We start from the raw sequence: 27,036 nt of genomic DNA, 5'->3' as shown, positions 1-27,036 counted from the left end.
CATGAATTATTGACTAATAACATTGATTGTTGACTAAAGGATTATGTAAGCCTAATCCTGCCACACATGTCCTTCTTTGTGATCCACAAATACTTTCACCTGTACTGAATTCAAACCTTTCATTAGGTATGTGTGATTTCACAAATCAGACCAGCTTGGAATTTATAACCTTTCTTCAATGTACTCTATCTCTGGACAGGATTGTCCAAATGAGATGGGATAAAAGCATAGTGAAGAGAAGGAGAGGTACTTTGAAATGAGGGTTAACATTATGATGAATAGGGGTGGTTTATATTCTTAATATTTTTGTTTCTAATCCTGCGTTTTTATTGACACACACAGTATAATGTTTTCCGATCGTTTTTCTTTCCAATGTTTACATGTATTGACCTTTATTGAGCGCTTTGAGTGTCTTTCCAATACCTGCCATCAACAAGCCCATAGGATTATTACAGCTATTAATTAATTGCATTTTCTTTATTCATTTCATTTTTTTCTTCTTTTTCCTACATGTATACCGGTACATGTTTTCCTTGATTTCTTTCAATGTACGTGTTTCTTGATTCCATTTTGGGTTGGGGTTGTAAAATGTTGCATTGAACTTGAAGGAAAAGGAGTCTACATGTACATGTATGTGATCTTAGTGTCTTGGTTTTCATTGATTTTGATGGATCAACGGTAGCCCACCCAGATCCTCAGAAAATGCTTCATGCTGGTTTGAAAGATTTTGAAGGGATTGAGGAAGGTAGAGTCCAACCAATATTACTTCACGTAGTAATAAGAGTGTGACATTGTAATACTGCACAGAGCAAGATTTTGAAGGATTTAGGACGGTTCATAGCAAAGACACATTGGGAGTTAGTGTTAAGGACTGTAGGACTGTGGGACCTGTAGTTTTGGTACAAGATTTCATTATGCTCCCATAACACAGTCGGTCCATGGCAAGTGCAACCAAGCCACCATATCGGCAAGATGAACCAAATCTCGACAACTTGGACCCCAGAAATTCTAAGCATACCTCACACACACGATATATCCATGGATATGCGGGTCCATGTGCCAACATTCCCAAAACTAGATTAGCGGGTGCTCTAGTTAAAAGCACCCTCTGTACCTCGGTAATGGCTTGGCTGGGCTTGCCATGGACCAGCAGCATTAAGAAGACTGCACCAAACTTTTGAACCACGACTATAGGCAATACCATTACTTTCATTCCAATTAGTACGGCAGAGAGGTGATGAGATTGTGCCATTGATGATACAAGCGTGGCATTTGGCACACAGTCAGAGTATGTCATGAGAAACATATCTGGCTATAGGGCCATCGCAGATTTATCCTTTGAAAAAAATAGGTAGAATAACAAGCAACGGCCGCCATTTTGAAAATTATGAAGATTGCTAGTTATTCTCCCTATATTTTTCCAAAGGACAAATCTGCGACGGCCTTATTATCTTTAACACATACTCTGTGTGCCAAATGCCATGCTTGTTTATCAAAGGCACAATTCCCCCAAATATTTCCCCTATCTGCCCCACTGAATGTTGTTATGAGAGCAAAGATCATGTTGTGGTTAAGAAAATTCAGGAACTTTCCCAGCCAAAAAAAAATATGAAGGGAGTTGGCAATAAAACATTAAAAAATCTGTATTAACACCCCCCCCCCCCCGCCCCTTCCTACCCCCTCCCCTCATCCCCCCCCCCCCCCCCCCCCCCGGAAATAGCTGTAAAAGCTTTTGTCAATACCCGATGATTCTGTCATGCTAAGTTTTAGAAACTGTGTTTTTAGTAAATGTTGAGTTGCGTCGACTTTTCTGATGTGGTGATGAGACGACATGAGCCAATCGAAGCAAAATGCCCGGCGTACTTCACCACTACATCATGCTGCATTTCCTTGGGTTCAGACAGAATGCAGCCAAATGTAGTAATGAAGCACACGCGGGCTAACAAGGTGAACTGGACGAACTGTCTCCGAGTCAATGCAAAGTTGTTGTCCTCTGTGATGCGGGCAATGATTATTTAATACACGTGGGGGATGCCAATGACACCTTCGGCTAACACCTGGACTGTTAATAAATGTTTTGTTTTTTTACCATGCTAACGCCGGTATTTTCACAAAAATGTTTGAGTGTATCACATTTAGGAATAGGATAATTGCATGTAAGTCATTTAGGGAAATGACAAGATTTGTTCTTAATGTTATGACAATCCTGTGCATCTTGATTCTGAAGTTTGACCTGTGTCTACATTATAAAGTTGAGCTGAACATAACAGTATTATGAGTAACCCTGGTCGATCTATAGGTAGATTTTAATACAATAGATTTTGATTTCAGGTCGGTAGACTTGCATTAGTTTTTAATTAACTAGATTTTAGAGTTGTTCTCAACGACTGAAACAACAGATCTTTTACATACATTGTAGTCACTCCAAACTTTATAAGTCATACTCTTCATGTACAATGTAAGAAGATTTTAAAACAATAGATTTTGATTTCAGGACGGTAGATTTGCATTGGGTTTCAATTAACTAAATTTTAGTGATGTTCTTAACGACAGAAACAACAGATCTTTTACGTACATTGTAGTCACTCCAAACTTTATAAGTCAAACTCTTCATGTACAATGTACTTGATGTTAGGTATAATTTAGTGCATGTTACCTACCTAATTCTCACGCTTGATTCTAACTTTGTTCTTGGTTTCAAACTTTTTAAAAATGATTGAAGCGATGTAACTGGGTTCAGGATGAACATACACTGTGAGGTCCACCCATTGTCCATGCATGAAGTTTTGACAAACCGTTCCCAACCAATGCAACCGTGATGGTCCGTGTCTAGTCGGACGGGCCGTTCCCAATCTTGGCAGCGTGCCACACAGATACTTCACAGACCACCTGTCCGCGCGACTACACTTCACCGGGCAGCTGATGGTGTTTGAAAAGATCGGACGCATCAGCCCACCAGTGAAATGTGACCGCACAGCAGACAAAAACAAACGTGGGCACCGGTGATGTCCCGCCAAATTGGAACTCTCCTAGCTCGACCTCCATCGAAGCAAGCCGGTCGTCATCAACTGTGCCTTCCTTACAAGACATTCTTGCATTTCTTAAAGTCATTCTGCAGCGGAGTTGCGGTCAATCCCATCACATCACAAGTCCGGTGATGTCAATGTCTTTTCTTTTTTTTACAAGTTCAGTCACAACTAACACAAGTGAACAATAACAAAGGAATGCTTTTTGTCATAATTCATTTGAATAGCTTGTCAGGCATGCAACTGGGAAGTCACAAAAAAAAGAGGAAACTCAATTCTTTCCTGGAGTTTGTACAGCGTTTTTCTATTTTCAATGACACACATGGGAGGTCGAAAAAGAGGAAATCAGCTGATCCGAGGAAAAGTTGCATGCCTGGCTTGTGACTGGACTTGGGACTGCAGGAGTTGTGATGGACTTGTGATGGACTTGTGATGGACTCGACTAAGCCGTCTGTGGGATCTGGCACAGACAAACTCCACCACTAATTGTACCCTCGCTTGCAAAGAGTACTCTGTTTTATAGGCAAACTTTCCTGCAGCGGTGTACGTAATCTTTTCTTTTTTTCTTTTTTATCTTGTACCGGTAACTGGATGACACTTACAGATGACAGTATCATTAAGCGTAGGCGTTGAAGGGGTCATACCGGTTTATCAGATTTCTCTTGTCCATCATTTATATATCAATTACATGTAAGTGGGCTACCAGCATGGCACAAACAACCATTTTTAAAAAAAAATTAAATGAAATTGCGTTCGTTGACGGTCATTTTTTGTAGTGCAGCCCCTGTGTCCTGTGATGTGTACTGCACCGACTTCAGATCGTTGGTACGCACCACTGTGTGCTGAGTGGATTAAAAGGTGATATAGGAACCAGTGACATTCACCAGCATCACACAGCGCACAGATCCAAAACTAGGTAACTTTTAGTGAAAAAAACCTTAATTTTGACCGACCAACTTAATAGAACTTTGCTTCATGGCACATAAAGAAGACAGTATCATGCCATTTCCTAATGAGATTCAAAGAATGTTATTTATCATTAACGATAAAAGCAACTCTGTTTTTTGCAAACCAATCCCCCCCCCCAACAAGACGATCTGCATTGCCTGGAAGATAAAGTTTTAGAAAAGGAGGAATCATCGAAAATCAACCTTTTTGCTGAGAACGGCTGAAGTTAGTAACCCTCCTATGCAAACATACATTCTGTGCCAAGCAGTCCTTTCAGTCAAAATCAATCAAGTGACTGTTTCCAATCCTTAAGAATTCCCAGCCCACATAAAGCAGGATTGACTGGTTGGAACTGTTTAAGTACAATGTAACTTGATACAGCTATGCTTTGACTCCGGGTGAGTGATAAAGCAGCTGTGACCACAACTTGCATGCTTTGTCTGTTGACCCAGTTTGACTAGTCACAGTGCTTGCTTGACATAATGAACTGCCTGCTGGTGACTAGCCTTTGTTAAAAGTACAGCTGGGAAGTGGAAGTGAATTTTGACTGTCTGTGACTGTTTAAATAGCAGAACATGAATTTTTGGCAACCAGTATTTTATTCCTTACATGTACTTAGTGATTGTTTGCTAGTTACAGATACATACATGTACATTCATCATACTATTTTCGCTTTTCATCCTGAAAAATTTATTCTTTTTCTAAACTGCTATTTTTCTGGCAATACAAAAGTAACATGCATTCACTTTTGTATGCGACATTGACCAACGAAAATTGGCCCATCTTCAGTTACTGAATTATTACTTTACAACTTTCGAATTGCTAGCGGCCTGACAATAATTCCGTTCGTCATACTTGTGGGGTAGGCTGGTTCCCGCCCCACAACCAGTATCGATAATGTACGGACCAGGAGCCAGTCTGCTCGCAAGGCGGATCTGTTTGTGACGAAAATTAAAACCATGTTGCAGGGGGTTTCAGATGCCCCCCCCCCCAAAAAAAAAGGGGGGGGAAGGAAGTTTTTGGTTGGAATAAAACATACAACTCGATAATTTGTTATAAACAGAGGGGAGGGGAAATGAATTTCTTGAAGAGCACGGAGATGCAACTTTCAGCTATCATTTTGCCTCAAGTTGTCATAAAAAAAATTAAAAATCTAAAATTTTTACATGTACATTTGTAGCTTAGCTTGGCCCTTTAATTTAGCTTGACCTATTGGACAGAGCACTCGGCATTCTATTCAGAACATCAAGCGAACAAGTTCTTTTCATAACTACAGACCAGGCATGCAACTGGGAAGTCACAAAAAAAGAGGAAATTCTAATCTTTCCCAGACTTTGTACAGTGTTTTTCTATTTTCAATGGCACACATGGGAAATGAAAAAAGAGGAAATCAGCTGATCCGAGGAAAGGTTGCATGCCTGACAGACTCACCTTCCAACTGCGCCAGTTCCTTGAAGTGGGGGTACAGGTGAAGCGTTGCATTGCCCTAAAATAGACAGAAAGGGAACAGAAAATAGGGAAAATAGTCCGGTAAGCATGGAGTACCGCAATTTGAGGTTCATTGTACAGGTACACAGTCCAAAGTGAAGCAAGTGAAAATGTTTGGAGTTATAAACCAAAACTTCCTCAGCTTTTTCGCAATGAATCTTCCCGAATCCTCTTAAATCCATCACTGGCAGGGGCTGATCCAACTTTGGCTCAAGTGGGGGGTGAGGGGTAGGGTGTTCCCTGATTTCCTTTATCCCCCACCCCCCTTTTCCCCTGTAAATCCGCCATTGACAGTATCTGACCTCAAAGGGCACACATTTACACAAGGTACATGTACTGGCTGGGGTCCTCAAGTCCCATGTAAAAGTATAGTGGCTGGGTTGTACATGTACATTCCTCAATCTTGCAAAATCCTCCAAAAATCTCCTGGAGGATTTTGAAGGGTTTAGGATGGTGACTGATCTAAGAGGGTGTCTAATGCCTCATGATGCTAGCCTTGGTCAAGGCGTTCGTCGATAGTATCCGTGGTGGTATCCGGAAGCTAACAAACACTGTACCGGTGTCATATGAAAATCCGACTCCTATGAAAATCTGACCCCTTTTTCCAACTATTGGTTAATCCCTCGCACGTGACAGGTCACTCTCCCATAATGATCCTAAAAATAGCATATTATTGTACTCACGCATGTGCAATACTACCAATGAGTCCACATTTCATGGAGTCGGATAATCACGCTACACCGGTACATGTAAATTCATATGCCATTGACTTAAGCAAGACGTTTTGACAAACAACGTCAGGCTATTAGTATGTAAAAAAAACTGTTTTCAAGAAAAACTTGATAAGGTAGCAAAATAACTGTGTTGGACTACAAGACACTATCGCAGAGCAACATCGTTACCCCACTATCACCTCGAGCCAGAATCGTCGTCACAAACTGGCACAGGTCCAAATTGTCAGGTCTTTTTATGGCAACTTGCTATCTTCTTGTTTTCCTTAATGAGAGTACCGGTACCTGACATGCTTTTATCAAAGTAATGCGGTGCAGTGGTCGGCGCACAAAACATGTATTCAAAACATGTGGTTAATCCACACATGTATCGGCAAATATTTGCACAACAAATTGTGAAGAATACTAATTATACATGTATCATATGTAAGTTCAATACTGCCTTTTTTTTAAATTTTATACTGTCTGTTTATGCACAGAGAAACAACATATGTAGGCTACATGTACATCTGTTTATTAAAATGGATCCTGTTGGAAAATAAAAAATGTCAAAAACACCATTCTTAAAAAAAAAAACCACTTACAACCTGCCTTCTCCCTAATGACAGAATGCCAATGACACACAGGGGTAATGGTTCCAGTAGGACTTCCTTAACACAACATATTTTGGCAACTGCTACCATTGCCTAACTAAAACCGACATTTCCGTTTGGCAAACGGGTGTGAATCATAAAAATGTCATCCTTACTTTCCACTCCACTATCCCAAGTACCACATACTAACTCCAAATTTTCAGAAATCCAAGCTTATGGTTGGAATGACCCTAATGCACTCCTGACCCGTCCCGCAACCCTTTTGTCAATTTCTCCGAAAATGTTCAACAAACAGGAATTTAGGGCAACGAGCGCCCTATTGGTCCTGACACACTGAATAAACCCGGGGGACTCCCCAACTGCAGACCGCACGTCTGTCATGTGCAGTGAGCTACATAAGCGGCACAATGGCAGGCTGTTGATAACGCCAGACTGCCCTTCGGCTAACCCGTCGTCTGTGTGCGGTTAACCGCAGGGTTCAATGGCAGTCAACAGCACATTGCTTGCTCATTCAACCACTAGACCCCCTGCGTCCAATGGTGGGCAGGACTGGCGGCACAGACAGAGAGAAAAAATAAGGGGGGTGGTATTAACATCCAGTGCAGCCGACATGAACGATCAGCTGTCTGGTAGACATGAGTGTTTGCACATTACTCATGAATGTCGGCAAGGCTGGAGTTTACAGAAGTCGTTAACCTCCGTGTTGAAAAAGAGTTGGAAAGTGTATGATTTTTTTGGTTCCCCCGGGGCACGCAGACCACAGTTGAGACAGGAGAGCTTTGCGTCTCCACCAGTGGCTCCGTGAATACTGCGCCGATCCTTTAAAAAACAGGAACACAGAATAATTTATGCAGTACATGTATGTATGCTGGATGATGTCGACGAAAATTGTTCCTGGCGTATGATGATGAAAATGCGATTTCAAAATATCGAGGAAATGACAAAATGAGGACAGACAGTACCAAACTAACTGTAGGACACCGAGTAGAACCACAGGACTGCAAACAGGGGCTGGATAGCTCAGTTGGTAGCACACTTGTACAGTGTTCCGTAGGTCACGAGTTCAAATCCCACCTCCAGTCAATTTCCTAATTCAGCCTAATTTATAACTATGAAACTGCTTCTTTAAGCTGTCAAACTAAGAACTTTCCAAGCAGAAAGTAAAAATTCATTCATCATCATCATAAGCCTAAAGTTCATCAATTTGTTGGACAAAGCCCTCCTCATGAATACAACCATTCCTTTCTTTGTCGAGCCAATCTTGTCCATGCTGCCGTACCCATGTATGTTGTGATTTCATCTCTCCATCTACTTTTTTTTGTCAACCTCTTCTTCATTTGCCTGCTTGTGGTTCCTGGTAAAAATAGTCCTCTGACCTAAATACAATACTCAAGAGGACCAAAGAATTTCCAGAGTAAATAAAAACAAAGTCAAAGTCCATGGGTTACGAAAAAGTTCACTTGGGAGTTAACTTATCGTTTCATTGTCGAATTGCTATAAATGAATCCAGACGTGTAACCAATGTACAATCACAACACCCCAGAGTCAGAGGTGTACAAGGAGCAGAGTCAGTGGTGTACATCTGAGTACATCACATTCATGAGCTGTTCATCCCAAGATAACGGACATATTTTTTTCTTCCAAACATTCCTGAAGCCTTCCCGAGTCCTTCCTGAATCCTTCCTGAATCCTTCCCAAATTCTTCCCAAATCCTTCCCCAATCCTTCCTGAATATTTCCTGAATCCTTCCCGAATCCTTCCTGAATCCTTCCTGAATCCTTCCCGAATCCTTCCTGAATCCTTCCTGAATCCTTCCAGAATCCTTCCTGAATCCTTCCCGAATCCTTCCCAATTCCTTCCTGAATCCTTCCCGAATCCTTCCCAAAATCCTTCCCTGAATCCTTCTCGAATCATTCCTGAACCCTTCAAAATCCATCGTTAAGCAGAAACTCAAATTACAAATTCTAGCTTTCAGGTTCTGTCGTATTTAAATTATTGTAAAGCACCGCCTTCCTAAATCCTACAAAAAAAATCCCACAAGACATCCTAGAAGATTCTGAAGAATCTTAGCGGGTAACATGGGTTAACTTTCATGCAGCATCAAACCCCATAAAAAGTAAGCATGACTGGACTGTACCAGTACCTTCCTCAATCCTTTAAAATCCTGCAAATTAACCTCCTTGTGGATTTTGACAGATCTGAGTAGGTTTGGGATTCTTTGGGTTTAATTGTCTTGAAGGTCCACCGATTCAACCATTAACCCCGAACTGTAGTGTTAACTATACAGAATCTTATTGATTTTTAAGTAAAGTTGAACAAAGAAATTGACTGGAGCAGGGTTTGAACCTGCGACCTCCAGATTACTGTTCCGTCACTCTACCAACAAAGCTATCGAGCCCTACGTTGGCTGTTCCACATTTAGTCAATGCCTTTATTCAAGATTTTATTGGTTTCGTTCGGCCCTAACCATACCAAATTCAAATTCTGTTTAATTTACACTCAACTAGTAAACTCATGGTATGCCCAATGATGCTGCACAGTAAACATGAAACAAGTGACGCTATCAAAGTAACAGTTTAAACTTGCTGGTCCTGATGGAAGTTTGGTGAGAAGTCTCAATTTGGCAAGCAGATGGTCACACAAGGGCGCTATTTCAACTGAACACCAGTGTTGCTGCCTGCTACGTGTTACAAGTACAGCCTATCTCTTGTAGCAGATGGAAGTGATATGATGTATCATTATCAACGGAATGCGAGGTGCCAGTTTCATGGCACTGCTAAGTAGTGAATATAGAATTGTGCTTAGCACAGGAAAGATTCCCTTAGCAAAAAGTGGTTACCGGCTACACTGCAATGCGATGTATGCTGCTAATGGACTGGTTCTCCACTGATATTTACTTAGCACATTCTGTAATTTGCTTAGCAATAAGTTCAGGTAACGTGGCTCAGTGAAGTTGGGGCCTTACAGCAAGCTTGCTTAATCCCCAAACAAAACTGTCAAGGCAGACAATAGTTGGTATCCCTGGGCTGTCTTCAGTGATAACATAACATGACGGCTTTCTGCTTGAAATGCGGTCCGTCAGCAGACATGGTCACGCCAGTCTATTCAGGAAGGTTGGCCATGAAACATTCGTTCGAATGATGGCTTCCTTGAGGGGAAAGAAAAGGGGGTGGGATGCCTGACCAAAAAGTCTTGCATTTTTTTTCCAGGATTTGTTTTAAATTGATCATACAGGGTGACCCCAAAAAATGTCACCCTAAAGCATTTGCTTAAAAAAAAAAAAGAAGGGATGGGTGGATTTTTATATTTTGGGTATCAGATTAAAGCTGAGAGCTTTTCTTTCAAATACTAAAACAGTCATGAAAATAGCACTTTGGGTTGCTGAGAAAATGCCAATTATGTACAAGTAGTCATTTTTCATCCTGTACACAAGTACTTCAAACAGTGAAACATTTTACTGTAAGCCTACTGTGCAATTATCCTTCATTTGTGCAATTTCTTTGTCATATTTATCATGCTGAAAGGGTTAAAAATAGAACTAAGAAGGATAAGCTACCTGTTCAGGTGCAAAATAAAAGGTACATGTATATCAAATTCATTTGTACACTTGTCATATTAACATTATAACAATCTGACGATCCTTTTTCTTTTCAGGGTTGCATTTTTTTGGGCCGCCCTGTGTTGTTTGAAGCTTCGCTTGGCACTGAGTGTTAAACTACGTGTAGTCTCACAGGTACACCATGGCTATCTCTTTTGTGCAGAAGTGGTGGTTCTGAAAAGAAGTTGCGGCCAGAATGGTCTCGACATTTCAAACAGTGTGCTCTGTTCATCCGCAGAGAGTCTCGTCTCCCGAGGACAAACAGAGCAGTTTGAAACTGTTCTTTTCAGAACCAGTACCGCTTTCTCACGAAAGAGATTTTTTTCCGTGTTGCACCCACAAGCTTATTTCACTAGTTTACTCAAATTGATCGAGTTCAAGTATCACATGGCTGCGTGCATTGTACATGATTACGTTAAATCGAATAAATACAGACACTCAAAGACAGCCACTGATTGGATCAAATCCATGTGGACAATAACTGGATTGGATGTGGCCATTAAATTGGTTTTATGTCTACATAATTTGCATATATATCTTAAGTCTACACACATTGTACATGTGTAAATATGTCCTGGTACATGTACTGTATGTTCGTTCCCTCCCAATTGTACATGTACATGCACATATCTCTTTTGGTGGAAAGGGGTTATTATAAAATCCTACGTTTGATTTAACAGGGAAATGAAAAAAAGTGGACCCCAAATTTATAGAATGACCCAAATATGTGAAACTTTCCTGTGTGTTTTGTCCATTATTGTATACAAATCTTTTAATGTTAACAATTGAGGGGCTTATGATCTGCTGCGCTGCAGTTGATTCTCTCAAATTGCAGGAATATTACATCTTTTGAAATTTCATCAATTTTATTAAATCTGTTAAAAAAGACCATCCACCTCTCTCTCCTGTGAATGTTGGTCATAAAAATTCCCACTGCGGAGAAACTACATGAACCATATAAAGAAAACATCTACATGAACAACATGCTTAAACAAAAATATAAACTTACAGCAATTGTTGACAAACATCATCTGTGTGGCCACACATCATCAGGTAGTATCCAGACAAGTCAAACCATATGTGCACTCCATGGATGTATCCGTTTTGGACAAATATGGCATTAAAAAACTCATCGTATTCTTAATTCCACTGCTGAAAATGCATGGCAAATTGATTTTCTCCTTCCATGCAAGCGCATGGACGGCTTTAGGTCAGAAGACCTCAAAAATATCCTCATCAGGACGGAAAAATCCACTCTAACGGCACTGTAATGGTCTAAAGAAAAGCTTCTAAGGTGTGTCCGCACAAAAAAAAATTACAGCTTCCCGCTCTGCCCCAGCTCTTGCATCCAATGTACGTTAACCGTCTGTGGAACTTTACAGCCGGCCGCACCCTCCTCTCCTCCCTGGACACCCCCATCCTTGAGAATGGACCAGCCGGGATGTCCAGACATCCTTGAGCCCCCCCCCCCTTTGATTGTCCAGTCAATCAATAAACATGTCTGAACTGACCAGAGCTCCCAAGGTTGGTGCTCCATAGTTCCTGGCATGGTCACTCTGATCTCTCTTTATGGGTATTCTCAATACGCCATAAGCTCTCAACTAAACAAGATAGCCAGACGACCACTGAGCAGTGGTTAGGACAACCAAGGCCACAATTGTTAAAAAAAAAAAATATGCAAAATGAAGTAAAACGAAAGCACAATCGGCCCCCTCCCTTCCAAATATGTGAAAAAAGAATGGAACTGACAAAAGCAGTCCCAATGCAAGGATTTCATGTACAGAGTACTGGAATTAAATCAATATATTCACTTGTGTATTTACCACAAAGGTAAATGTATACGTACAATGTACATGTACATATGTACATGTATGCACATTGTTGTAAAGTATAAACCCTTACAATTTCAGTAACATGTTAAGTGTGAATGTAATGTACCGACACATTTTTTTTAAACTTAAGGCCAAGTACCGGTACAAGAACTGTTGGTACCAAGGTCTTTTTTTGTTTAAGCCAAAATGATATTTGGTTGGTTCATGTACAGTACACACACACAAATATTTAACCACACTAACTGCACTAAAGTTATCACAGCCTTAACACATGCCACGATTTTACCCAAAATAGAATGTGTTTCCAACCACAGTGTTTTGTAACTTGGGCAAAAGTCACTCTGCACAGTGGGGAAGCAGTGGGATCACCACAGCCCATAATTACTGCACCAACATGACCACCAGGGCTGTGGCCAGATAACCAAGGGTCACCCAGGGTGACCACTGACCACCAGACTGGCCATCAGTGCTTGGACATAAAGATGTCACAACTCTCTATAATTGGATCAAGGGGGCCTAGCACATAGCTGACCCTATGAGGACACTCAGGCCAGTGGGCCAGACTTTGGGGAATGTTTACAAATAACATCCACAGTGACCACAAGCTCATGAGGGTTTTCTTATGGTCCAGATGCTGTTACCGAAATGTCCTGGCTGGCTAGAACACCAGTCCTTGCCCTCTGCCTCTGTGTCCCAGGTTCGAAGCCCACCCAAAGCCCACCCAGACCGACGTGTGGATTGGATGTTTCAGTTTCTGTACCCGTTTGATTTTATGGTTTTGGGTTTTCTCAGAAATTGTATCTGGGTTAATCCCCCCTTGCATGGGAACTTTCCATGTCTTTCACCTCCGTGAACCTGGTTCGAATCCCACAAAGCCCACTTGTGAATTAGGTGGGATTTTTTCAGCTTCTGCCTGATTCTTTGGGTTTACAACAAAATACATGTTACCTGAAGTTACATGTATATCTCCAATGGTTTCTTCACGCTTGTCAGCTTCACGTTTGGGTGCTTTTGATGAGTCCTCATTAAGGTTTTTATAATAACAAATTACATAACAACATGGCTAAATGATGTCCTTTTATAGTATTCTCCTTGAAACAGAAGTCTAGAAAAAGGGACCAGCACGTTTCGTCGAGTAGGCCTACACACATTAAAAAAGATCATTGTAATCTGATAAAGAAAAGCAGGAGATATTGTGGTCAATGTAACAGCGACCGGACTGACGACGTGACCACTGTGTCTAGTTAACCTTCACCAGAGGTCAATTCATGCATGGTCAGCCAGGACTTAAGGCCAGCAAAGCCATCGACTTGTTGACCAACAGGCTAAAAAACCCTGGCCAATGAAACGAAAGAGAACACACTCACACTGAGCAGGCGATACTGTGTGCATATGTGCTGATAAACTTATATGGGTTTACATTGAGAACGTGACAAACGGCAGGTCAACAATTTTTCAAATGATAATAAGAGATTACACATTCCACAATAATGCCTTGTTTTTAGTCCCAGCATGTTTTGCCTAACGAGGTTTTGGCAGGCATAAATACTAAATCAACTAAATTGTGAGCGAAGGGGGTGCTTAATCTCTCACAAATTACAAGTCTCAGACAATTAAGGTGACCATAAGACAGTGTAATCTAGCAAACAAAATTAGAAGCAATTTTTGAGGTGGTGCCATGCTCGTGGGCACACCGCAGGCACTCTTAAAGACAAGGCGCGCTTATTTTGGTGACACTATTGGTTGAAGGTGCCCGGAGTGTGTGCGTACTACCTGAGCGCAACTCGCGCGAGCCTGGTGCCTGGTGTCGCTACCGCGGTGCCACCTCAGAAAATGGCTGTCGCCAAATTAGCCTTAAGCCTTGTTTTTATTTCCTCACTCACGAAAAACCACATTTAAAAATTACTAAGTGAAGTACCTGAATGTGCAAAGGCTAAAAGCCTTTGATTTTAAATGTTAACATAAGGGAGGCATTAATGTGCGTGGGTCCAAGAAAGATTTTTTTTTATGCATGACAAACTAGTTTGATGAATAAATGACCACGACACGCATGTATGGCAAATCCATTTTTAAACAACTGCAGAATGTCAAAGTTCCAAAAGAAAAGGGTACATGATGTTGTGAATATCAATATAGATACTTTCAACCCAGAAAAAAAAAGAAGAACCAAATAATGTTCACTTTACTCACCACGCAAGATATTGCATGCTAAGTTAAGTTTGACAAAAGATTGGGATCAGTTTCTTTTTCCTCAAGCGCTAATTGCCTTCTTGCCGCGGGGGCCCAGATGCGACCCCTGACGTGGGCGATATAATCGTTTGGATTCCCCAGCGAAACAAGGCAAGTGCCTACTGCGATATGCCAGCCGCGCTCTTAAGAGCAAAAGGGGGTAAAAAAGAAAGAGGAAAAAACAAGAGCGTCTGCAGAGTGAGCTTTCACAGTTTGCCAGCTGTTATCTTATCACCTCTCCATTAGTGTCAGCGAGGAGAATCCGGGGAAAATCTTTGCCGAGGTTGATTGTAATGAGTACAGAGTGTCGGTGCGGTAATTGCACGCATGCAGTTGCAATATATTGCAAAGAGGCAGTTGCAATATTGTAAAGATCCCAGGCATAATGGTCTCCTTGCATTGCACAAAACGATATTTCAGGCAAGTTGTAACCCGTGATCAAATTCTACATAATCTTCAAGTCAAAACTTTCACTACACAACAATTCGGGCGATTCACAATGCAGTGCGCCACCAAGAGTTTGCCACGGAGAGTTCGTTTTTCAAAGTCACGGTCGACAAAACATGGCCCATTTGAAAGAGTGTCAGTAGAAAACTTGAGCTAATTTGTTATAGATGGGGCAAAGCGTTCTGCCGCCTTACAAAAAAACTCCATATTGATAAAACAAAAAGAAAAGGGCAACCAGATACCTGAATCATACGCTTACGAACTTTCTGGCAGGAAAAACGAATAATTTCAAATGTCCCGCGCTGCAAATTTGTCGACCATCTCCCACAATGGACTGGGAAAAATTAACTCTCCGTGGCAAACTCTTGGTGGCGCACTGCATTGTGAATCGCCCGAATTAACATAGATCTGCTCAGACCAAATTCAGTGTAAGACCCAAAAAGTGAATGGTTGGTTGAATTGCTGTCTTTCAAAAGATGGAATTGCTACCTTATAATGAACAGTTTTAATGAACATCTCAACTCCAACGCGAACAAAGTTTTGATTCATAACAGCACATGAATCTTGCCATTTGGTTGGATACATGTACCCCTCCTCTCTAGCTGGCAAATTCAAGTGACTGTTTTTAACAGTTAAGAATTCCCTTGTTAATTTGATACAGCCATGCTTTGACTGACATGCCGGCTGTATAATCTGCTACCTACCTCTTTTGTCTCTTGGTTAAATTTGACTAGTCACAGTGTTTACATGAATGTGATCTGTTTGCTATGCATGGAAAGGGAAGTGCACTTGGAAACAATTTTTGATTGTCTTTGAATGATCAAACAATAAGAGGGTTCAAATTAGGTTTTGCCCTTCACCGACGTTTAAACACTGTATACTCAGTGTGTAACCTCCCGAGTGAAAGTTGGAAAAAATCACTCGGGTGGGACTCGAACCCACGACCTCCTGCTTTCTAGTGCAGATGGCTTACCACTCGACCACCGAGCTAACGAGATCGGTTGGCCAGTTCGAATCTGATGTACATGACAGCGGGTACCACATAAACTAATATAAGATGGAATTATAAGAGGGTTGTTAACGTGATATTGTATTGTTGAGCAAGCCACTTCACCAACGTTTCTTCTCTCCACCTAGGAATACACAAATGAGCACCACCATAAAGCCTGGTTCATACTCGGCGCGAAAGCAAAAGTGAACACGAAGTGACGTCACGGGGAGTACTTGCGCTGCGAATTCGTAAAAGTTGAACACATTTCAACTCGGGAGAGTTTCGCAGCTAATGTTTCAAAGACGTCAAATTCGCTTCGCGTTCGCATGCAGTATGAACCGGGCTTTATGTGGTAGTAACGGCAATAGCCTGACATCCCACGATATCAATAGGGTATGAGAAGCAACCTACCGTGAGTGACTCTCGCTTGCGACCGCTCGTGACAAAGGTGAATCCCTGAGTCTCGATGGCAACCCCCGTCTTCTGGACATGTTCCTCGATATACCTGTATATACGGCAAAACCAAGGGAAGGGAATGGAAAAACAAAAAAGAAACACAACACATCAGAGCTTAGAATTCAAATAGGGAAGTAAAGCCACTGGCACGAACTGCACCATGTGGGAGTAACTCTAGTGAAAGTTCTAGTATAAGATTGCAAGATTTATGTCACGTACACTGTTGTGGATTTCCTGGAATCATGGGCCAAGTTCGGGCAAGGATCATTAGTCGACTAGTGCTTGATTTGTGACGTACCTTATGCCTGCGCACTGATAGCAACGTGCGAACGTCTCTTGTCAAACGCTGGTCAAAATGTCATCGCAAAACGTCTGGATCCTGGCTCCCTGCTGTACGTTATGAATGCGCGCAGCTATTGGTTACCAGCGATGCAACCAGCCCCAGTAGGTTGGTTCCAAATAGTCGACTAGCATAGTCAACCATTGTCGACTAGACAGAGTTCGGGCTAACTTTAGTCGAACTATGGTTAACCAACGGTCAACAATAGTTCTTGCGCAAACTTGCCCATGGTTTCTAGCTAAAATCCACATGCGGTTTGGAAGGCTGCACAACTCAAATCAAACATGGGGCACATGTCGTAAATTACATTTATGAAACAAATCTTTAAGCTTGAAGCAATTTAAAAAGATCAAAACTAAAGCTTGTTTCATGTACAATGTAATCACACACAAGAAGGCAACTTTAAAGAAAACACCTTTTACACAATCGCATTTGGTCAAAGAGGAAAAATGCAAAACAAGATTATGTTCTATAAATACACACAAGTGTGCTGATAAGAATCTCAAAAATAATGCAGAAGTTTCCAAATCAGGCGTGACGTTAGTTTTCGTTCCAAATGTCAAACAGCCATTATCGTTGGCAATCACGTTTGATATCCTAGGATATTATTATCTCCCGATGGTTTCATTTTCCTTGGAATGCCATTTTTTCCCCCTCTTTAAAGGTAATACACAACGTTTGCTTATGCTGTAATTTTCAGAAACGGATGGATTTGAGAATTAGTATTTTACACACACGTTTGTTTAGGGTGTAAATCGAAGATTTTATAACTTTTTTCGAAGTTTTGTGTTGATACATGTACATGCTGCAAAAACCAAGAAACAAAAAGCTGTTCTTGTAGTCTGGTTCCGTGACCCTGCTTCAGACAAAACAGAGCAGCATTGGAAATTAGTAGGCCTACAAAAAGTCCACTTTTCTTAAAATTGACAACACACCAGGTGCCATGATTTCACAGGATGCTTGAGACTGTTATGCACTTACACATGTAGGCCTACATCCAAAGTTCATAATAATTTGGTGGTTTTGTTTTTCGGTGTTTACAAATGTTGTAGGCATATACATGTATTTCCTTTAAACCAGCCTCTGCTAAAAATGCAACATGTTTAGCATCAAGCTGATAATGAACTAAAAAAAAACATAGAATTCCCAGGGGATAACTGCACTTTGTAAAAAAATTCTCCTATCATAAGATAACAAGTGCATGTACCTATACTGCAGAATCAAGCCCTACTTTCTTTCGATGACCTCCAAGTTTCTAGTTCACTTTTAATATACCGTAGCTTTGGCTTTTGTGCATTGGAATTTCCAGTTGACTTTCCAATTTCAAGTGGACAATTTTGAGATCCCAGTTGACTTTTTGAGTTTCAAATTAGCTTTCTGAGTTTTTTTTAGTACCGGTATACATTACTTCCTGAATTTGAAGTCAACTTTTCAAGGCTCTGGTAGACTTTTTGAGTTTCAACTTGACAACTTTTGTTTTCAGTTGACTTTGCTTTTCAAGTGTGCTTTTATGAGTTTCACAGTAATTTATCCTGAAACTTGGGGAGTTACGGTAACTCAAAACTTGAAAAGTTGACTCGAAAAGCCGACTCAACACTCGAAACGTCAACTTCACTCTCAAAAGTCAGCTATGAGACTGAACAAACCCAGAGAAACCTGAATGGAAATCTTTCTCTGAAATCAAAACGGCCCAATGGAAAACATCTGGAATGTCAGAAAAAACAAAAGAGGAGGAAATTTATAAATTGGGATCAGGCCGAGCATGTGCAGGACTCCTGCGGTGCTGTCTACGCTCGTAAAAATGTTCTTCCTGTCAAATGTTGGAGGTCGATGAACCCATGCGACTAGTATTTCCCGTGAACGCTTCCGTTCAGACAGATCATGTCAACTGAAAGTGACATTCCGTGACATCAATCTACCGGTACTGGCCACACACAAACAACTACATGTAAATTATAAAATTACATGTAAAATTGAAGTTCTCAATTCCGCGAACTTATCAACTAATTATACAGCACTGGACTTCCAAATTCAACAAAAATACGAAAACAGTTCATGCATGTACTTCGTTTTGTTTACATATTAATTGATCAACTCTTTGACATCCGCATTCAACAAAAATACATGCAAGTAAGCAGAATTCAATTCACTGCATTATACACTTACAATAAAATACATTAATATTAAAGGAACATTGAAAAAAATAAAATTGATTTTTATTTTCCAAGCAAAAGCAAGGTTGAATGACCTGTACCTGAAATGACCCCCTTCAACTAAACAAACTTGGGTAGAAAACATCCAGTTAATACTCAACCAATGGTGAGTCAGATTCCAGATAAAATAAATAATATAGCCAAACCCTTCTTTTGTGTTTTCGGGGAAAACAAGCTGACTAAGAGGTCAACTGCTTTGTCATAGCCTGATGTAATACATCCAGAAGGATTGAAATGAACAACACAATATGCGGGTCAAACTACGCAACGTGTACATTGTACATGCATTATATGTTGATGCCTAATCCACACGTGTACATGTACAATGTACATGTATATGAGCCCTACCAATATCTGTTTTACTGTGCAGAGGTGGTAACTAAAGCATTTTTTTTTTTAGCTGAAGCTTTTCATTAAAGTTTACATGTATCAGTTCATAACTACCGTATCATGTACGTAAGAGTCAAAGAATATTTTTAACATATTGACAATATGCATACAACTGTGAACACGAAAACTGCAGTATAACGAACATTATGGGGTCTATAAACAATGTTCGGTTTAGTGGGTGTTTGTTATAGTGAATGTGCATTATATTCAAATTTACTATTTCAGGAAGCAAAGGGGATGTTCGTTATCGCCAAATGTAAATTATAGCGGTGTTTGCTATTGCGGTGTTTTACTGTACAGGTAATGTACACGTACATTGTACAGTTGTACAATGTAAGAACAAAATGCTTGGAAGAGGTTGTAAACATGAATTATTTTCACAAACAAAAGCAATTGAATATCAAGTATTGACAAATCCGGCGGCAGCCATTTTCTGCGGTGGCGCAAGGCTTGCGCGAGTCGCGCTCAGGTTCATGTAGTACACATGCACTCAGGGCTCCTTGGACCACTAGGAATAGCAAAATGCGCGTGCGTCTCGTCTTTAAGAACGCGTGCAGGAAAAAAGAAAGAAAACAGTTAAGATACATTTGAAATGTGTCAATTCATCACATGTACATGTACCTGAAGAAAAAAATGACTCAAAACTCAAATCACATGACATTCGTTGATGAAACAAACCTTTGTAAGCAGATCGCAACAACAAGCACCGAAGGAGAACAATCCCAGAATGCAATACCATTCTCTCGTCCACATGAATATTTGACACGCTGAAAGATTTACATCGTATCCGAGTAGACTACTTGCAAAACTGGTCGGCCATTGAACCAACTTGTCTATCCACTTACAGGACGTATAGCAAATTACATGTGCATGGTCAATTGACTAGTGCTTAACCGCACGGCCAGGCAATGCGTGCGGAACAAAGTTATACCCCAAGGCACGCATGTACAGTACATGTAGGTACATCAAAGAGCTTTTGACGTGCGAGACGGGGTTGGGGAAAGAAAGGTGGGGATTCATTGAGGGGGAAGGGGAAATTGAGGGGAAATCTTCCATAATCTACTCTTCATGGGGAACGCTTCCGCTGAGCTGTGCAAGTATCCAAAAAGCACAAGTTAATTTGTTTTTTTTTGAAGAACCTGAAAGGCAGCCAAGAGTTTGAAAGTACATGTACTTAGTATCGGCTGTAGTAGGCCTAATGGTTTAGATCAACTACACTAATTTCTGTACAATTTGTGTTTTTTTTATTTTACAAAAAACATTTGCCGAGCTTAAGACAGAGTGTATTTATGTGCCATTCGAAATATACTCTGTATATTGCTTCCGCTGAGCTGTAAAAGTATCCAAAAAGCACAAGTTAAAAATTTCATAATTCATATAAAAATAATTTGGACAGTAGTGTTCAACATGAAATTCTTCAGGTACTTTCTGAAATCCCATATTTTGGAAGCGACATTAAAAATTCCCTTTGATGAAACACGAGTCAGTTATTTATAGTTGTATGTACATGCAAAACAGGACAGCTTCTTTTACGAACGAATTAAACACAAGATTGGTGCTTCAAAATTCCCCAAATTACAGAAGCAACTATTGGATCTGTGCATTCAGGGGCAAGATACTCAAGACAAAGAAAGCCACATGCTATGGTTAAAAAAAAAACGAGGAAAAATGGAAAAAGTTTGCTTACTCTATTGTTTGTCATCAATAAAATCCAGTAAATCTGTAGACAGCGGCGTACATGATGTATCTGAGCATTACTGTCACCAGAATCTGGTACAACTGGAGCACATTCTATCCAAATGGGCTTCTAACTGAACCCAAAGAAAGCAGGAGCCCGGCCATAGAGTCTCAACAATTCGTCCTGATGTATGTGAAAAGGTGTTGTGTAGCCGAGCTGGCCCAGTTGGGGTTCCGGTAGCGAAGTACAATAAGTTTGGGTGATCCATGGTACAAGTACACATTGTCCAGCTCCACGCTTGACCATGTTGCTCCGATGCTGTCCACTGGCCCAATGATCCGATCCACACCCTGCGTCCAGCAGAAATGGTCACTTCACGTCCCGGTCAGCACGCCACACTCCCGCCACTTTCTGATCACTGGTACTAGCCGGGGCCTGACCACAAAGGCCCAAGGCCCCCTGAATATGCCCCAAAGATTAACTGGACCATCGCCCAAGCGTTGCACCACACAGCCCCACGCATCACAAACTGTAAGCAGCACTGCCCATAACTCAGTCATACAAATACTGAACGCTCCCTGAACGAGCACCCACACAACTACACACAAAGCCACGCGGTTGACCCCATGAACTAGCAAGACCCACGCATACATGTACATGTAAGGCCAAAGCCTTCAGGGCCCCAATACACAAACTTGATAACACGTTTCCCAAAGTGTTAGCAAGACCATCGCAGGAGGACAAAGGGATATTCGCCCTTTGATTTTTGATTTATTTTGTTTGACGGCCAGCTAATTTTACATAGCACAAGACTGTCCATGAACTGAGAAGCACCTACAGTTCAAGGAATTATAAGTTGCCTTCAGTCCACAGGTGCACCTTCTGCAGTTAGCCAGCTCGTTTAACCTTGTTTTTCATTAACAGAAAACCACAGATATTTCACAGGCATGAGCTGGTACAAGGAGAATTTGGTTAATAAACACCATGACCTGACCTTTTGACTTATTTACGCCAGTTCTGCTGGCACTTTCCTCTGCAGGAAAATGAGTATAACTCTGACTCAGAAAACTGTTATTTAGACATAATTTGTGGCTATTATAAAAATTTCTAACACAACAACTTAAAGTGGTGCAATAAGGTTTTGAAATGAGATAACTTTTTAAATCGAGCATGGAAATTCATTTCCTGTGTTTTTAATTATCTACTTCAACCAATTGTCAAACAAATGCATACACGTACAGTGTATCTCTCACTAAGAAAAAATGGGGAAGAAATGCTACACCAATCTACTCTCCAACTTGTTTTTGAATAGTTTTAATTTGAAACTGCAAAGTGTCTTAAAAAAAACCGAACCCTTAAAGTGCCCTCTATTTCACAGCTTTAGAAGTCAAATTTATTTTGATTTGTCCATAAACCTTAATTTGTTAGCTTTAACATACTGAAAACATAATTTCAATCGGTTCAAAACTTGTTGAGTTGTGGCCAATTCAGGCGATTCACAATGCAGTGCACCACCAAGAGTTTGCCACAGAGAGTTCATTTTTTCCCCCAACGCATTGTGCGAGATGGTCCACAAATTCACAGCGTGGGACTTTTGAAATTGTTAGTCTTCCGGCTCGCTGTGCGAACCTATGTATGCCCCAGAACACTATGCCCCAATCTATAATAAATAAGCTGAAGTTGTCTACTGACATTCATTCAAATTGGCCATGTTTTGTCGACTGTAAACTTGAAAAATGGACTCTCCATGGCAAACTCTTGGTGGCGCACTGCACTGTGAAACACCCGAATTAAACAAAGATGTCACTTTTTCATTTTGTCCACGACATCCGTTGTTTTATAGGGCCAAAATATTTTTTTTTTGCTGAAAAGCTGATGAATTATACTTTTCAAATATGTATCAACTGATGAACTATACTTTTCCAATATGTATCAATAGTTCTGATGCAGTTTTAAAAACTGTGACAAAGAGGGTGGTTTGAGGGTTCATTTTTTTTTGGGGGGGGGGGGAGACACCCTTTATATGAACGTCTACAGTATTTCATTGTAAAATTATATTGAGTTGGCACATACCATTACCAACGCGTGTTACCTCCCGAGTGAAAGTTGGAAAAATCACTGAGGTGGGACTCGAACCCACGACCTCCTGCTTTCTAGTGCAGATGTCTTACCACTCGACCACTGAGCCAACGGGATCGGTTGGCTGGTTTGAATCTCATGTACATGTATACATACCGGGTAGCAGCAGGTACCGCATTTACAGTGTTTATCAGGCATGCAACTGGGAATTTAGATAAAACGAGGAAATTCCAATCCACACAAGACTTTGTACAGTGTTTTTCAATTTATAATGGTATTCATGAGAAGTAAAAAACGAGGAAATCAGCGGATCCGAGGAAAAATTGCATGCCTGGTTTATACGTTGGTGAAGGGCAAAAACCTAATTTGATTTACATCACCCGGACGCAAAATTCCATCTTACGTGTAGAGCATGCATGACAGTCACTAGATTTGGACAAGAAAAACTGGTGCAGGAAATTATACCATCCTAGGAAACCTGAGAAATCCCAGGAACTACTGTTCAGGAAGTAGAAGCCAGAGTGGGAAATACTGGGAAATACCTGAAATTGTGAACTCAACTCAACCCTGACTTCCTAACCTATTATGGCTGGAAGCCTTCCTGAAATACATCCTGCAAAAGCCTCCAATGTGCTGGAAGCAAATGGTACACTCTGTATACTGCACGGGGATACCAAGTCCCTTGCAAAGACAATGGCAGGGTTCCAAATGTACCGGTACCTTCCTCGATCCTGCAAAAATCCTGGGGAAAAGGATTTCGCTATTTTACCCCTGGAAGAGGTTTTAGAGTTAATAAAAATATTTTTTAAATGGCGGGTGGAGGTGATTCAACGACTGTTTCATGATCCAATAAAATCATACACAAACAGCCGTCGTAAATGCTTTAATATCCTCGTCGAAGATGTTTGGATTATTGAAAACGTTGCACACCTACATGTACCGGGTACGTCAAATTTTGTGAAAACGATCGTAAGTTTATTGCGTGCAATACGTTTGTTGCGCAAGTCCAACGCATGGCGTAATTAGTTACGCACTGTTTCGTGACATTGGCTGCAGGTCTTTTACAGTCTTGGTCCAAAAATGGATTTTATTGACTTCCACTGCCTCGGTAATTTAACCACATTGTCATGGGACAGGTTGCAAAATAGGGGAAGAAAAATTCAAATCCAGTCACTAGATCAATCATCCTTTGAAATAACCATATTATTTCTTGGTTTTCCAGCATCTACCGGGTACATGTACCGGGTATGAACACACACATACTGAAATTTGTATCCTTGTGGAGAAATTTCTTTGTTCTCGTGTACTAAAGTTTTCGAGTTTGAAAGTACCGTTTCAAAATGCTCTTATTTTAACCAGAATTATTTTCCTTGGCTGAAATTCGGACTTAACCCTAACTCTCTAGGCCTTTTTGCTAGGATGTAGCCTCAATCCTGCAAAATCCTCCAATTGGCCTCATAGAAAAATAGCATAGCCTCAATCCTGCAAATTCCTCCATTATTTTTTTAATATGGTCCATGGAGCGGTGAACACTGCCTGAATCCTGCAAAATCCTGCGACAGTGACTGTCAATATGTTGAGGCTTGGCCAGTGACATCCTGGAGCAGTACGGAGGATTTCAAGCATAATCCAGGCCTATATTTATGCATGGCCGAGCAAAAACAACACAAGGTCCGGCCCAAGACCTTGACAAAGTGCATCCTACGAAATCATTACGCAATTTTGCTATGTATCGTAACCTCAATCCTCCAAATTCCTCCACTTTGGCAAGGAGGATTTTGAAGGATTCAGGGTGGTTAGGGTTAATATCCCTTTTCTAAAACTCTACCATTTGCGACAACATACGTTGATAATTCCTAGTTTTTTTTTAGTAAAATCCATATATTTCGTGAAAACCTTGTGGAGACGTATTCATCTAGAAATTGCCCTGTGGAGACGTATACAATCTTTTGATCCCTATTGTGTGCATGTCTCCACAGGGCACGATGTATCAGATCAAAACTTTAAACAGATCTGTGTAACAATATTTGCTATAAATTACTTATAATAAAAAAAATAATAAAATACTAACTCCCTAATCCATCCATTTCTGAAAGGTACGGCAAATGTTTTGTATTACCAATACCAGCAGTTGTAGAACTTTTTTAGCAGATTCTAAAAGGACTAAGTGTACAAACTCAAAACAATTTCCTGAAATTATCAGAAAAGTTAACCATGCGGCCAACCAAATACTAAAATTACCTGATTACTTTGCAAGGTCGGACTGCTATCTACACCTGACCAATAGTAATACAGCTGCTATCAGCCAAAGCAAGGACACCATCATGCAATATTAATTTGTTTCCCTCACAGGATGTGTCATAAATGAAAAAGGAAGCTAACACGGGACAGGTATTTAGCTTCACGTACGTTTTTTCCCCCTTCTACTTAGGATTTACAAGAACGATATGGACAGGAAACAGAAGCTTTAAATTCTTGGTTGACAAAAGATACTAATTACAGTTAGTACATGTACATACATGTATACTTCACCTGCTCTGAACACACTGATGTCATAACTCAGATATAAAATCATTAAATAAATTGAATTGCAAATATGTATGACCATACGTGAAGGTGCATCTTTTAAGGTTGAATGATTCTTGACTTTAATTAATCAAATACCGTTTGTTTAGTTTTTGCTTTATTGATTGGCTTTTTCTTTTCTCTTCAAATGGAGTTATTACTCAACATGAAATTATTGAATCCACTTGAAAAGACTTCCATTGCATATTACAGGGTGAGTCCCAAAAAGTGGAACCCAAACCCCCTGAAATATGTTTCAATTAAAAAAAAATTTGTACATGTGTAGCACCAAAAACAATAATGACTCGAAAACCAATTTCATCTACTTTTAGATGAAAAAAAATTACGGAAATTGCTCAATCCTTCCCAAGAATATCAACATTTGAACACAATGACCCTAAAAACCTCTTTCGTCAAAAAAACAAAACCACACAAATAAGCTCTGGCCGTGTTGCAAGAAGTCTTGCATGAGATCAATCAAAACAATCCCTGCCAGAGCTGAAAAGTGCGGCGCTGAAAAATGCGATGCCAATAGCACATATGGAACACCATACTTTTGGTCAATTTTCGGGACAAAGACCGACCACAACCAAGTGACATACTAGAAGTCCCTGCCAGGGCTGAAAAAGTTTACTTTTTCATACCAATCAATCTTAGCACCATTCATAATTATCAATGTTTTTAAATTTCGATTCCCCCCCCCCCCCCCCGAAAATGCTGTTGGATGGGTCAACGAAAACTGTTCATTTTGTGTACCTGTATACATGTGTAATTTGAAAACTTACCAATTAATGAAAGAACTTTTCCCGGCAGAGTGGTTCCCGATCAGAAGAATGTTGATCTTCTTGCGGGGCGCCAGCAGCCGCAGGCCGAGCTTGTCCGCAATTGAGATCAACCCTGCAGAAACAATGAACAAGAAACAACAGTGTGACAGTGAGAGTAAGCGTATCATTGCCAAATTGTGTTTACACGCACGCAAACGGCAAAAGGTTCAAAACATGTTTGCTCGGTGGCCGAGCTTTGTTGTGACCAGGAAATGGCTTAAGGAATAGAATGTCATTCTTTGGGTTACTTAAGCACACTTCCTTCTGTACATGTAGGAAAGAAAATTCTGATTAATTCGTGAATTAACCATTTCAAGCCAGTTGTATTTGACCAGACCCAGGCGTACAATGTAGGACTATTTTTCAGGAACCTCGATGCCAGACGGATTCAGGCATGAGCTGCGGGTACGGTAGCACACCCTGATCTTTCGGGCCTTGCTAACTGCGAGCAGGTTGCTGACAGATATTTCCGGCCTCGCTTGTTGCGGGTTTATCAGTCATCCGATCTGAATTTCGGAAAACTTTTGCGTGTATGCACGTCCTCCGGTGCAAATTGGTTGAGATATTTCCGGCCTTGCTCGTTGCCAGTTTATCAGTCATCCGATCTG

General features: G+C 40.7%; 1 protein-coding gene across 1 annotated transcript in view; it reads right to left on the bottom strand.

The window, feature by feature from the left end:
- The window catches only part of LOC119728056 (EH domain-containing protein 1-like), a 37,238-nt gene extending 10,667 nt beyond the window's left edge, over positions 1-26,571 (bottom strand). Inside the window, exons 1-3 of the mRNA XM_038200135.1 lie at positions 26,390-26,571; positions 16,295-16,388; positions 5,406-5,460 (exon numbers count right to left, since the gene is read on the bottom strand). Coding sequence (XP_038056063.1) covers positions 5,406-5,460; positions 16,295-16,388; positions 26,390-26,556 — 316 coding nt within the window. The 5' untranslated portion in view covers positions 26,557-26,571. The remainder of the gene's footprint in view (positions 1-5,405; positions 5,461-16,294; positions 16,389-26,389) is intronic.
- Positions 26,572-27,036: the final 465 nt, after the last annotated feature.

This window comes from Patiria miniata, unplaced genomic scaffold (genome assembly GCF_015706575.1).
Source record: "Patiria miniata isolate m_02_andy unplaced genomic scaffold, ASM1570657v1 HiC_scaffold_1, whole genome shotgun sequence".
NCBI lineage: Eukaryota > Metazoa > Echinodermata > Asteroidea > Valvatida > Asterinidae > Patiria > Patiria miniata.
Note: the sequence above shows the minus strand (reverse complement) of the source record. Positions and strands in the feature narration are given on the sequence as shown.